We start from the raw sequence: 14,713 nt of genomic DNA, 5'->3' as shown, positions 1-14,713 counted from the left end.
TTTGTAACACAGCTGGTTTATTCCACGATGAGCTCGCTCCACAAACAAGAAGCAACACGCCGTGCACTGATGTCCCTTTGATAGATTTGCACTTCTTCCTCACAGGAATCACTGGTTTCACAAAATAAAGACACCCGCCTCAAGAACCCAGAAAGTGCATCTCACAAACTGAGAAACCACAAGACTGTGAACCTCCTGAAAACCAATTAAAGCCAACCATGAGTGAAGACTGGGAACCTAACAGGTCTTTTCTCTTGTGCATCTCTAGGAAGCATCATACCTGCTTTCTTTTCATGGCCTCCATTGAGAAGAAGAAGGCGTCAGAGAGGGAGTGAGGGAGGAAGCGTGCGTGGGTAGGAGATGGGGGGGGGGGACCGAGAGAGAAAGGGAGAGAGAGTGCCAGAATGTGCCGAACAGCTTGCTCCTCTTTTCCTTTTCTTTTCCCCGCATGCACATTCACCTCGCTGGTCATGTGACCTGTTGGCTCCCTCTGTCGGTTCTCCTCTTTAAAGGGGTCTCCACAGAGCATGCTCAGTCAGTTCAAACTGTAACGTCAATCCGTGTCTTTCAACTGGTAGGCCTCATGGCCACCAAAGCCAAGTCACCGTGTGAAAGACCGACTTGGTGAGGGGGGCACCATGGTTGTAAAATCAAAGCATAATATCGATCTCTGGGACTAAGAAGCTTTTTAAAGTTCAAAGTTATACTGTAGACCCAATTATTACAGGACAATTTATATTATTAAATTATTATTTAATAACAGAATAAAAGGCCCTGAACCAAACACACATCTGAACAGACCCATCTTCACTTTGGCTCAAGAAACCTCAGAGGCCCAGGGAACAAACTCAAGCTAAACGACAGAAATTAGCTCACGAGGCTAAATCCCATCAAAGAGATTGAAAATATCTGTTAGTTAAACCAATATGTATAAGAGGAAGTTGTTACTGGCTTCATTTGTCTTTAAAAGAGAAAAATGGGCTCAATCCTTAAATATCAACGTGAACATTCATGATGACTAAATCTTACGGCTCAAAAAACACCATCAACTTGTCACAGTTCTGTTTTTCCCCGAGGGGACAAATTAGAGGGGTAGGAATGCAGATCCTGAAATGTCATGGCTTCTCCAGTTTCAATCCAACAAACACTTAATACTCACCTGAAAGCTTAGCTCTGCGCATTAGGAGACAGAATATTACAAAACGTATAAGAATATACAGATACGGTCATGTGACTGTAGTTTTAGTTCTTGAGCCACATTACAACAGTCCGCACTTACAACACAAACCACTCCAACTCATACTGCACACCTTTCATCCATTACTGGCTATTACGTCTTGTTTTTACATCGGCTTTAGTTTAAACATTCTATCAAGCTATGAACAATTTGTGGAGATCACCATAAAATGTGTCTTCCACGTTAAACACATGTTGAAGCCCTTTTATTGTAACAGGTCTAGGGCTGCAACGATTCGTTGACGTTGTCGACAAATATCGACAATAGAAATAGCCGACAATGAATCTCATTGTCGACGTTGTCGCCAGACGTGTTTTTTCCGACCGAGTGACGCGTCTCACTTGATTACAATCTCTGCCGAGAGCCGCACGTGCACAACAGCGTCTCTGCTGAGCGCCAGCTAAAGGTTGGTTTATGCTTGACGCGTCCGCGAGGTCCACACGGCTCCGCGCGGAAAAGTAGCGTCCTTTTGCGTCATTTTAACAACCACGCCCCTCCGCCGCGCCTCCGCACGGCCCAGAATTTACGCAACGCGCACCTCGGAAAATTTCTAACCACGCGGACGGACGGGGAAAAACATGGCGGACCGGCAAAAACTAGTACGGCAGAGGTTGGTAAATACAGACATTTGTATGATTCAGCTCTCAGAAATCACCGTGATCAACATGTTGTTAATAATTCTTGGAGAGAAAAAGCTCGCACTGTCGGAAAAGACGAGAACGCTGTTAAAAATGCTGGAATGCCATGTTGTAAACAGTAATTTCTACTTCTACTATGGTGTAGTGTTGGATGCATGCCGTAGAGCTCCATGCTGCCCCCTACAGTTTGGGAGAATATTGGCTCACCGCAGAGACGAGCCGCATGAACCATAAACGCTGCGAGTTGTGAAGCGCGTTCCAGCCGCGAGCCGCATCACCACGTGGAAAGTGAATGCGTCAAGCATAAACCAAGCTTGACAGAAATGGCGGCGTCCGACACCGCAGCTACGCGTACCGAAACATCTAAAGTTTGGGAGCGTTCTAGCCGGGATTCGGCGAATAAAAAGTTTACCTGCGTTATTTGTAAAGCGGTCCTCGCGTATCACGGCAGCACCTCGGTGATGCATGAACACTTAACGAGAAAACACGTCGGACAGTTGAATGCAACAGAGTCTGACTCACCTCGGTGAGATTTAAATAACACGAAAGCTAACACGTTTTGTTTTGGACGTACATTTTTAAACGTTTTTTCACTTTTAATAAAGAGATTTAACGTTATGTCCGACTGTGCCTGACAACAGTATTTTAACTTCATTTATGCATTTATGTCTGTACTGACTGAGCACTGTGCCTACTTGGTGTTAGACATTTTTATTTACTGTTAGTATGAATCGGCCTATCAGCAGCAAAGTTCAATAGAATATGCATTTTCCACTGAAGTACCCATCTTTCTTGTGTTTATTGTCATTGTTCACATAATTAAAGCAATCTCCTGCTAAATTTAAGAAAAATTTAATAATTATCTGATTAGTCGACTAATCGCTTCAATAGTCGGTGACTAGTCGACTATTAAAAAAGTCGTTAGCTGCAGCCCTAAACAGGTCTAAACTTTACATTTTCATTTGAAAAAGGAAGGTATTTGAAAATAAAAAGTGCCATTATTGTTCCAACTCGGCTCTCCTAGCTCAGCCATCTAAAAACAGCGCTTTTTGCTGGAAGCCGACAGTGACATCGCTTAAGGAAAACATTCCTGACCCTGCTCAGGAAAAAAAAAAAAAAAGGGATTTGCAGCACGAAGCTACAGATTCTGAATCCGAACATACATTTATGTTAAATACTGAGCTGGTGGGAACAGGCTAAACAGGAATCATTCATTTGAACAGTGACAGAAGAGCTGATGAAGCGTGGGAAATTCAAAGTGCACACAGACTTAGAAACGCTAACTGGTAAGAGCTTTTTTTAATTTAAATATATTTCGACAGAAACTTGTCCCTGGACATATTACATAAAACATATTTCCAAAAACAAAATTTTGTTGTCTAATTTACGAATTTCTAAGGTAGTTCAATCATAACCGCTGCTTTTTTCCGACTCCGAATACACAGCTATGTTGGCTTCCTAGTTACTAAATGCGAGCATGGCATTGGTCTAAACTAATCACGTGAGTGCTGCTTTACTACTTACGCTCAAAAGAAAGAAGCCCCACATTCAAACAGCTATCGAAATAAAAAGCGGGTCTACTTTAGAAGAAGAATGTTTACTTTTAAAATCAATAAGAATTTTCTATGAAACAAAAAGCTAGCTGCCACAAGAGAGATGTAACGAAAACGAAATACGTAGAGGCGATGTTTAGCGCTGGAGTCTATTACTTCGCCGCCATTTTGGATGGGTCCGTCGTTCTCCAAAACCTAATCAGTCAACGCTGAGTGAGCAACTATGGCTTTTGTGCACAGTATTGTGCGACCTACAGTTCCAACAACTGACGTACTATTGAAAACAGATTATGCAAGATTACTTTTGACTTTTCTTGCACAATTATTGCACTGGGCGCAACTGGTGACTCATCCAACATGGCAGCCCCCAGTTTCACCAGCGCCGATAGAAAGCACCAGCCCATGTTTTCTCCAAGTTTCTATGATCTGATATCTACGCCTCTCATATTCATTTTCTGTTATGGACATCGAACAAGATGTCCAGACAAACAGGAGTTTGCACAACCCCAACATACACAAACAACCATCATTAATCTATTTGATTGGTGTTACCTCAGCAACTAAAAAAACCAGAGTCAAGCACGTCTTCCTCGAAGTTTACCTTGAGGTACGTAATGTGTCACGTGACTCCAAATCAGTGCGTTTTTAGGGAAGCCTGCCTACTTCCATTAATTTAGTATTTTCAAACACCTGCTAGTTACCCGAAAACTTTGAAGGAAAACAAAAGTAACCTTTTGACTAGTGTTGTCAAAAAAAATCGATACCTAGATATAAATCGATGCTAAAAGTGGTATCTAAATTAGATATTCCATCCCTGTGATATCGATATTATGGACTATTATACACAGCCTGCTTCAAGTACACCGACACCCACGACAGCCAGATGCCGTAAAGCAGCCTCTGCCTCCCAGACAAACAGAAGAAGAAGACGCTACATGGCTACATTGTTATTTCCCACGGGAGTTGTCTCCGATCCAAGTTTTGTCTGCCAAATAAATAAACAAAAACATAAACAGTGAATTTGGGAGGCGCTTCACAGCCCAACTTAATTAGCGTACCAAGTCCGACACGTTGTTGTATATTCACGTTTATGTGCTTAAAGGAAAACTCCCGTTTATTGCAACCCGGACTTAATTTCTGTACTCACGCTGACAACTTTGGTGCTGCTTGGACTCCCCGGGGTATTTAGATCCATCGGCGAATCGCCATCAGTGTATATCCATATAACGGGTGCGGACGGGCACCCATGGTGCAGCCTCGAAATAAGACATTATCTGAACCAAAACATCTCAATGTCGAAAGGTTTTGTTAGGAATCATTAACGTGATTCCCCTGTTCGTTTGGAGCGGGTCTGGGATTTCTAGGCGTAAACAGACTAGCCGCGGCTAATTAACCGGCGCTTTTAATGACGTCACTGCCGCACGCCAATCTGTTTTTATTAAGATTACCGGTAGATGTACCTTTGTCCTACTGTGGAGAAATTTGTTTTCTCCCTTTATTGACCAACAGAGTTGTTCAAAAGTACAGAACAAAACATATGGCATTACATCTTATGACAAAAATGCACCTTAAACAGAGTTGAAGCATCAAAACATCACTCTGCAAATAGTGTATATATAGCGAGACAATTCATGATTTAAAGTGTTAACTTTCGCCAGTTTTTGTATGCACGTTTTAAAAAATGCTGATACTTGAAAGGTTTAAGCACTTTATACACTTAATTCTTAACATTTAATTTTTGCAATATAAATTGAGGAATGTTATTTTTTGAATAAACTTGTTCAATAAATTGGTGTTTTTAAATAGTATCGAAATCGAGCATCGAGTTTTTTTTCCCAGTATCAAATCGAGTTTGAAATTTTAGTATCGTGACAACCCTACTTTTAACCTTAGATTATGCTTTTCTACCATTTTAAAGAACATTGAAGATGTCCTTTAGTACCCAAAAGTAAGTGACCCACAGAGAGATGATATCCAGACCCAAACTCTGGGAACTATTGACTCTATATGAAATCCATCTGGTGGAACATGGGATATTTTGCCTAAAGGCCAAAAGAGTTCACTCCAGCAGTCAATGCCAAAGTTTAATGTTTTTTTAATTGATTTAACATTATTGAAAATATCTCTGGTTTTGAACAAGAAACCAAATGACCGCTAAGGCTTAAATTTATATAAATCAGAGTTGGGCAACGAATTGAAAATTTTTCAGTACTGAAATTTTGACTATTACCAAAGTTAATTTACCAATATCGGTATTCTGTGCATCTATAAAAAGGGAAAGGTGTGTGTAGGTTGACAATGTTCATCTCCCTTTAAAGTTAAAGTTAAAGTCCCATTAGTTGTCACACACACTGATGTGTGTGCGAAATTTGTTCTCCACATTTGACCCATCCCCTGGGGGAGCGGTGAGCTGCAGACACAGCCGCGCTCGGGAACCATTTGGTGGTTTAACCCCCCAATCCAACCCCGTAATGCTGAGTGTCAAGCAGGGAGGCATTGGGTCCCATTTTTTCAAAGTCTTTGGTATGACCCGACCAGGAATCGAACCCTGATCTCCCAGTCTCAGGGCGGACACTCTACCACTAGGCCACTGAGCTGTCAAAGACATGTGCAGATTTACAATTGTTTAACTAGGAGGGGAAAAGGGTCATTACATGTGTACATTACCTCTGAAGCAAAGGTAAAAGCACAGAAAAAAACCAGAGTACTTAGGATACATGACGCCACCTCTCTCCTTGCTTGTTATTTAGTGACCTCTTAACATTACACCTGATCTCGCAATACCCCTATCCCCGCGGGACCAGCTGAGTGGAACACTTTTTCTGCCGTTTGGCATCTGAAATGCTCCCAGTGGGAAGAGACATGCTGCTGAACTTAAACTGTTCAATCCACAACTATTGTCCAGAGACCAAAGATCTTTTTGTATGTTACATGTCAGATACACTAAAATATCTATTATCTGTTCGTTATTAGAGTTTGCTAATGTGCCATCACCAACGTTCCCCACAGGGATGGGTCAAATGTGTCCTTTGACCGTCTTCACTCGCTCACACCACACTTCCTAGTCCTCACACAGATTAATAAAAATAGCTGATCTATGAGCTAAACGTTGCAGGGTACTACTGTACACACTCCCCGCTGCATGCGATAGATTATGGGAGTTTATTGTATATCTGTCTTTTTTTATTTATTGATATTAGCTCCTTTGTTTCCAAGACGAAGCTGAATTTTATTCGACTCCCACGGGAGAACTGTCTCTATTTTTTTTTATCTCAGGAATTCTAAAAACAAAGTTTAAAAGCCACTGTTAATGTTCAAAAAATGTGTAAAATTCTAATTAACCCTTTGATGCATGAATTATGAAATCTTCAACCATGATTTTTTTAACAATTTTTTTCATTCATTTTTAGGTGTGAATGAAACAAATTTCAACAAATATTTTTTGTAAAATTTTATAATTTACAAATAATTTATTACGTGTCCACCTCAGTGGACAGCGTGCATTCAGAACATGAAATATGTTGGCTTGGCTTACTGAAGTTCAAATGGAGGGGCTCAAATGCAATAAAGTCTTCAACAGCTGTGCTTAATAGCAAAAACAAATACATAACAATTTTGAGTACCTGTCCACTGTAGTGACCATTATGCATCAAAGGGTTAAAGATTGTGTCAAAGTGCTTCTACTAGTTTATAAATCACCCAATGGCATGGGGGCCAAAATACATGCTGGATCTCCTTACAACATATACACCCAGCAGGGCTCTGAGGTCCTTAAGAAACCGTCAGCTGGTAGAACCTCGGGCCAGAACCAAACTGGGTGAAGTTGCTTTTAGCTACCAAGCTGCACACAGATGGAATCAGCTTCCTCATGACCTCAAATGTTCCCAATTATACTAACTTTTAAATTAAAATAGAAAACTTTCATGTATTCATCAGCCTTCGAATGAACATTTCTTATGTTGAACCTTCTGCACTGTAACTGCTCACCTATTAACTTCGCCTTTTATCTGATTCTTAAATCTGAATATAATTTGCAAATTAAATTTGACCTAAATCTGTGTTTTTTATTATGCTGTTACATTGATTTTGCTGTTCTAGCTCCTGGAAAGCACATTGAATTGCCTCCATGTATGAAATGTGCTATACAAATAAAGCTGCCTTGAATAATTCAGACCTCAATTTCAATCAAAATAATGATGATCACCACTTCTGCCATAATCAAACGGCCCTAATATATTTTGTTATGTATTGTATTTAGGGTAATATGATAAATCTTTAATATTTGGCAGTCCAAAAAATGACCATGGCTGATGTATTTGCACAGGAGATATTTAGACGGTTTGTGGGCTTGACACACTACACGCAGCACTCCACCAGTCACAATCTTTCCTACTCAGGTAGCGGAAACACGGCACAAGGGTTCCATGTGACACGTTGTTTTTAGACTTTTACTGTTTTTGATCCAACTGTTAACTGGGTTGCAGTTTGTTCACGTTACACAACAATAATAAAAAATAAACTATTCTTTTATAGGACGCCTCTCATAATAAAAATCAGAAGGCGCTTCACAAGAACAAAATAAAAATTTTAAAAATTATTTTAAAAGTATAAAAAAAATGGAAGGATTCTATCCCTCTGTCACAACACCACTGGATCAGAGACGTTATGCAAAACGTTAAACCGGAAAAAAAATCAGATGTACCTTCAATGGCTCCATCGACAAGTTCCACGAAACATGGGACCCTTTAAGAGCTCGTGTTGATGACCTACCTGACCTGGACCTTTGACAACTCTCAACTGCCTCATGCCAGTCTTGTAACTAGTAATGTTGTGTGCCCTTTTTTATTCCTCCCTTTCTTAATTAATCTGAATTGTTTGGTCTGTCTTTGTTAATGTAAATATGTTTTTTTTTTTCAGTTTTGAAGGATGACAAGTCTTCATAACCAAAGTTGGTACCGTTAGTTTTATTGTGTGTGCGTTTTATCTCTGAGCTGGCTGATGGGTTAACATAGCAGCTAACTATGCTAGCCTCTTCAGGCTGTGCCAATATAATTCAATAATCTACAGAAAAATAAATCAATGAGCTGCCAGTTTTACCGCTGTGTAAATACTGATCCAACGCTGGAAATAATTAATCGATAGCTTACCAAAATAACTTCTCCTGACTGGCTGATGCTACATCCCGCTTGTTAGATCCTCCCGTTAATTTTGGCAATAATCCAGAAAGGCACGGACGTTCTACCGGTCTCAGGAGGATCTACTGTGGGAATATGTGGATCATCTTTTCGATCCGACTTCTGAGTGTCGTAGCTTTCTCAAATGTCCTATTTTTTAATTACTGGCACTAACACTGTCGGCCGTGCAGGAATCCAGAAGGACCAGTGGTGGTTCCAGATGAATTGATAGTTGCAATATGTAGATTATTATTTTAGATTAAACCCCTGAGCGAATAGCCGTGACCAGCTTCTGTAGTCTGTGCATCAATAATGGTCAGATCTGAAGAAAGCTAGTGTTTCTACATTCCTCCTCACAAACTGATTTAGGAATTTAATTTTGCTACGTTAGTTAAAAATGCATGTAGGACTCCGACTTATGGCTCGGACTTTTTGCTGCAGCTGGAAACCTTAATAATTGAGAGCACAAAGTTGAACTAAATACGGCTAATCGCTCAGTGTTGGCAGCATCAGCTGCCCTGTAAGACATGTTTGAGAGAGCAGGATAGGTCTAATGGGTATAAGGGGAGGTGGCATCCACGTAAAACACTTAAATATGGGTGAATGGTGGCGCAGTTGGTAGCACAGTTGCAGGTTCAAAAACTGGCTGCAGACTTTCTGAATGGCATTGGCATGTACTCCCCAGGGCCCTCATTTATCAAACGTATGTAGAACTGTCCTTTAACTTTTCCTAAGAAAAACATTTAGAATGTGTGTACAAACCTGACTAGGCGGTGGCCTCTCGTACGAATGTTCCTTCGCAACCGGCTGATGATAAATCCCACCTCTTGTTCACAGTAATTTACATACAGAAACGCCCTCAATTAACCATATTTGGTCACTCTACAGCCTCAGCACGTGAGGGAATTTGTTTTATTCCCAGAAAAATAAGAAAAACTTTATTGGCAGCAAGATCAAGACACTGGTTGCCAAAGCGCAGAAGAACCAAATAAGTTGCAGAGGTTATAAATGCGGTCAGGACAGAGAAGAGGTTCCTATCAGAAATAAATAAATTAATTAATTTGAGCTGGGCAATAAAATCGAAAATATATCGTTATCAAAATGTCTGACTTTATAGAGATAATTTTTCCCATGTCAAAAAATTTGATAATAAATGAAAAGATGTGTGTAGGTTGGCAACATTCATGTTGGATTGTTGGCATAAGACTTGTGGTCTTAATATTTTGCGAGTATTTTACTGGACCCCTGTTTAGATTTAACAAGACCATTCTTGACGTGGGATAGCTCTGATATAGGGCTGTGCAATAAATCGAAAATTCATCTTTATCAAAATGTCTGACTTTTATCGAGAATTTTTCCCATGTCAATAAATTTGATAATAAAAATGAAAAGATGTGTAGGTTGGCAACATTCATGTCCCTTTAAGAAGCTCTACCACCTTGAGTCACGTAAAAATGTGACTTAACGTAATACACGTGACAGCCCCATCATCTAGCCTGGCCTGCCAGACTCCTCCTCTGTTCAATTCTGCATAGAGAAAGGGTCTGGGAACTCTCCTATTCAAATAACCCCAACCCGTGCCAATTCTAACCGAGCCAATCAGCGCTGAGCGGCGTAAGTCACACACCACAACGACACGTTTGTCATAAACATGGCAACTGAAGCAAAATGAGGGCCCAGGCATGAATGGATTTTCTCCAGGTACTCCAGTTATCTCCCACTGGCCAGAAATATGCATTTTATGCATGCAAGCTGCATATTAGTGAAATTCTGACCCCAAAAAACAACATGTTGATCTACATCAACAGCCTGCTGGATAGCTAAAATTTCCCCTTTTATAGAAATGCAACACGGAGCCACACAAAACCACTCAGAGGGATGCAGTTTGAACATGCCTGCCCAGAGATTCCTGCTTGATTTGTGACTAATATTCTCCAGTTTCATTTTTGCCATGTTGAGTCCAATTCTTGGGGACAAGAAGGGCCATCGAAAACTCACTACACCTTTCAAGTGGCCCTCCATTGTAGTAAAACATTATCTGCACACAGAGATGATACTGTACTAATGTCTGGTGTGTCACTGTTTCCATTCAGGGATGAAACGTGTTTAAATGACAACACGTTGACCCAAAATGAAAGATGCTGGAGCTGCAAAGCTCCGTGAGTCACTTCTAACGCTGCTGGAGCGACCTCTGCTGAACACTTCACATCTTCACCTACATTATTTAATTTTGTGGTTAAAAATAATATAAAAATGTAGTCAACTACGGAGCATCAGTGTGCCCTCGTGTAGAAATAGGGTCAGTTAAACGATATTTGATGACAGATCTTTCCTTTTCCATCTAATCCAGAACCTGAACCAGCCTACACTAGAGTTGCTAACTCTGGACAAAAATAATAATAGGACAATAACCGCATTTAGCCCAAACACGCGAGCGTGTGGCGAGGACGACTGAAGAGAAGTTTAACGTAAAGAAGTAGAGAATAACAACCGGTTTCAGAACTGGCGCCTTCATTAGTCGGTTAGCAGGCAGACTGCAGAGCAGCACACACAAGATAACACCGCAAACGCGCGTTTGACCCACTGTAACACAAATTTAACAATAACTCGATTTGCTAGAATTCAACTGGATAAAAAGAAAATCCCTCCACCGTGTGTGTGTTTAAAACGTATGCATTCTGCTAACTACTGCTAGCATAGCCGCTACCTAGCTGAACAACGTTCACATTTTGCCTCCAGTTAGCCGCTAACAACCGGGTCAGCTGAAAACTCAGAATAATGCTGGGAGGGAATGCAACCTTTAATTTCTGCAACACGTTTCGAGCAGCTAAAGCTGGACACAGCTAGGAGAATGACATAAAGATGTACCATGAATGAAAGAGTCCCACAGAGAAGCAACCAACGCACAAGCACCGAACATTCAGGTTCCGGGGCGCAGCATCTTCCTGCACATTCAGTTGTCCTCCGGTACAGCACAAAAGCACAAGTCTCGGCGCTGGCAGCGGCCACTCGGCGCCTGAAAAGCACCTCGACACCGACAATTTACCCGCTTACAGACCGGCCCCGTGGCTGCGCGAGCCTAACGAATGTACCGAAGCGCCGAAAAGCGTGTGAGACGGGAAGAAGCTTGGCGAAGATAAAGCTCTCATACTCACCTCGGTCTCCACCGAAGCCATGGTGCCTGGACGTTGGCTCCGCCCACTCCCGGTTGCGTCACTTTTATTGATCCGCAATCTGGAACACCACACCTTAGAGATTTTATTTGTTATAAATGAGCATCTTTATTGATCATGGTTGTGGTGACAACCTTTTAAGATAGCTAACCCAACTATTTCTGTAAATACGGAAAAAGATTAGGGCCAGTGAAAAGAAAAAAAGAGAAAGAGGATTCTGTCTTTTTTTCTCAGAATTCTAACTTTAAAAATCCTTAGGAAAAAGGTCACAATTTTTAAAGTGAAATTTTTAGTAAGAGTTCTCATTCTTTTCTTTTTCTTTTTTCTTTTCTTTTTAGTGGCCGGGGTAAAAATCGGGTGTAAAAATCCACGGGAAAAAGGTCTAAATAGTCATTGAATTTCTGTCCTTCAAATAAAATTTCATGTATTTATTGACACGTTATTCCTCAAAAATAATAAATTGAGTTGGGTCGATTCTCACTACTCACTACTCTGCTTAAAAAGCTGAACAGGTTTTCTAAAATGTCTTCATGTAGTGAATTACCTGTTGATTTGTGTTGATTATACCCTATTCCAAATAACCATTTTTCTATACATTTTTGTTTACATGAATGTAAGAATTTGCAGGTTAAAAAATTGTTAAAAATCAAATATCAGTAAGCCCTTCCTTTTTAATTATGATGGTTGTCCTTTTTTATGCTTATCTAATGCTGATCATCCACATTCAGGCAAGAAGAAGAGTGACATGTGCACGTGATGTTGCTTTAATGTTATTATACTCTTATGATGTAAAACTGTTGTGTGTTGTATACTGAAGTTGTGCTCATGGGGTGTGGTGCTCAAGGATTGTAAATGTGTACATTAAGTTCAGGATAGGTAAAATAAGCTGTGCTACATTCCCATTTTGAACTGACTCAGTTTACGGAGTTACTTTGAGACAAATTAAAAGTCTTACATATCAATGCAATTTTTGTTTATTTTTATATTTTTACTATTTTTTTTACTTTAGTATGTTTGTTGCTTTAATTTTTTTCTCTGCACCTTTGTGAGTTCGATGTATGATTTAATTTTGCTCAAAATGACTAAAATTATATATAATAAATGTTGATCATTAGATGAAGAACAAGTGCAATAGAACGTATGTGTGAGAGGAGCACATTGTTTTAAAAAATGCATTTTCTACAGCGAGCAGTCGTTGTGTCCTTAGGCAAGGTACATACCCGCCTTGCCGGCTGGTGGTGGTCGGAGGCGCAGGTGGCGCCTGTGGACGGCAGCCTAGCAGTGTGCCCCAGGACAGCTGTGGCTACAACGTAGCTCACCACCACCACCAGTGATGAGGTGTATGGTGCCTGGTGTTTGGGCGTATGTTGAAGAAGAAGAAGATGAAACAATCTTTTACATAACACCTCTCAAGATAAAAATCACAGGGGCTTCACAAGAACAAAATAAAAATATTAAGAATAACAAGATTGAAAAATGATTTTTAAATATCATAAAACTGGGAGAAGTTTAAAAAATTGTGATTAGAAAAAAATGTGAAGAAAGGGAAAGTGAATAAGGAATAAATTATGCTCGGCAACAACTGACCGAAACCCAAGACCAGCTGACAGCAGCTCGGACAGAGATTTCAAAACTGTTAGATGACAAGAGTCAGCTGGAAGAGAAAATTACCATCAGGGGCCATTTTAGCCCTTCAGTTTGATTATATCTTTACGTAGTGCAGTGTGTTCTCCCATACGCAGTATAGGGTTCTATTAATTTTATTCTTTTTCGCACCACTTTTTGCATTACATGTAGAGAGTTTGCACCCATTTCGTTGCTTAGGTTCATTCACATAATTCCTACACATATTACTTGCAGGTACTCATAGTGCTAGGTTTATTTTTGTTTGTTAATTTGCATGAGACGCCATTTTGTTGTGTCTACATTGAAGTGCCCTGTGCTGTGCTCTCTCTCCTCTGCTGAGTTTGTCGATGATCCTGCTTCCTGGGGGTGGACCCGTGACTCGTCATCCGAATCTACTCCTCCTGATTGGTGCTCCGGCTCGTGGGACCTGGACATCCGTTTGTTCCGGCATGACTGCGGGGATACTTCGCTCGCTGGGACGACCTGCCTGCTGCTCTTTCCTGTGCTGGATTACGATAAGTGCAATTACAAAGATCAATATGCTGTTTGGAAGTATTCCAGACCCGTGGAGATATAAAGTTTGCTGCTGCTTCAAATTATTGCTTCCACGGAAATTTCTGATAATCTACTGACTTGTGTGCTTCCCGAGGAGTATGCGAGACTGTTCTTCGGTGTGGGGTTCGTACCTCACCGCTGTTGGCCTCTTCCTGTGGGATTGCACCCTGCTCTGTTGTCGGAGTCCTTCATGACTCTGGTTTGTTCAATGACCAGGTGGTCTCTGAATGGACCACCGTGCCCTTGAAAAGGGGGGTATGTAACGTGATGAAGGAGCTATTCCTCCAAGGTTATTTATCCTCTATCTACTGTTCCCTTTGACACAGCGCCAGAGTGCATGAAACAGCCTCAAGGTCATGCATATTGCTTCTAAACTGTTTACTTTCCAGCAATGAAGACAGAAGATGAAGAGACTCTTTTCTTTTATTAAATCAAAGAACTCTATTTTCAATAAAGCTAATCAAAACAACTGTTAGTCAATAATACAATGTGACCGATCTGTGAAATCACAATATTATGATTAATATGTTTTAATAAGTAAAATGACTTAATCTAGTTCACTAGACACACTGACACACGTAAGGAAAACAATCACATGACACATTGCTGTTGCTGATCCAATCAGAACCTTCCTAGTCTGAAGTGTGGCAGAGTCTCTGTGGTGTTTATAAATCTGCTGGCTTTGATTCGTCCAGAATCAAAAACATCCAGATTAATAAAACAGTTCCAACGCCATCTTAAGTCCAGTTCTCAAGAT

The 14,713-nt window shown here is 40.6% G+C and overlaps 1 protein-coding gene across 2 annotated transcripts in view; it reads right to left on the bottom strand.

Moving 5' to 3' along the window:
* ehmt1b (euchromatic histone-lysine N-methyltransferase 1b) overlaps positions 1–11,860 on the bottom strand; it is a 44,108-nt gene extending 32,248 nt beyond the window's left edge. The window contains exon 1 of one of the 2 annotated variants that reach the window (XM_015943476.3): positions 11,758–11,860. In XM_015943476.3, the coding sequence (XP_015798962.3) occupies positions 11,758–11,778 (21 nt within the window). In that variant the 5' untranslated portion in view covers positions 11,779–11,860. The other variant, XM_015943477.3, reaches the window with a different exon arrangement.
* Between the last annotated feature and the right edge of the window lie 2,853 nt (positions 11,861–14,713).

The sequence above is a fragment of the Nothobranchius furzeri genome, chromosome 6, assembly GCF_043380555.1.
Source record: "Nothobranchius furzeri strain GRZ-AD chromosome 6, NfurGRZ-RIMD1, whole genome shotgun sequence".
In the NCBI taxonomy this organism is placed as follows: domain Eukaryota; kingdom Metazoa; phylum Chordata; class Actinopteri; order Cyprinodontiformes; family Nothobranchiidae; genus Nothobranchius; species Nothobranchius furzeri.
This window is presented reverse-complemented; position numbering and strand designations above follow the sequence as displayed.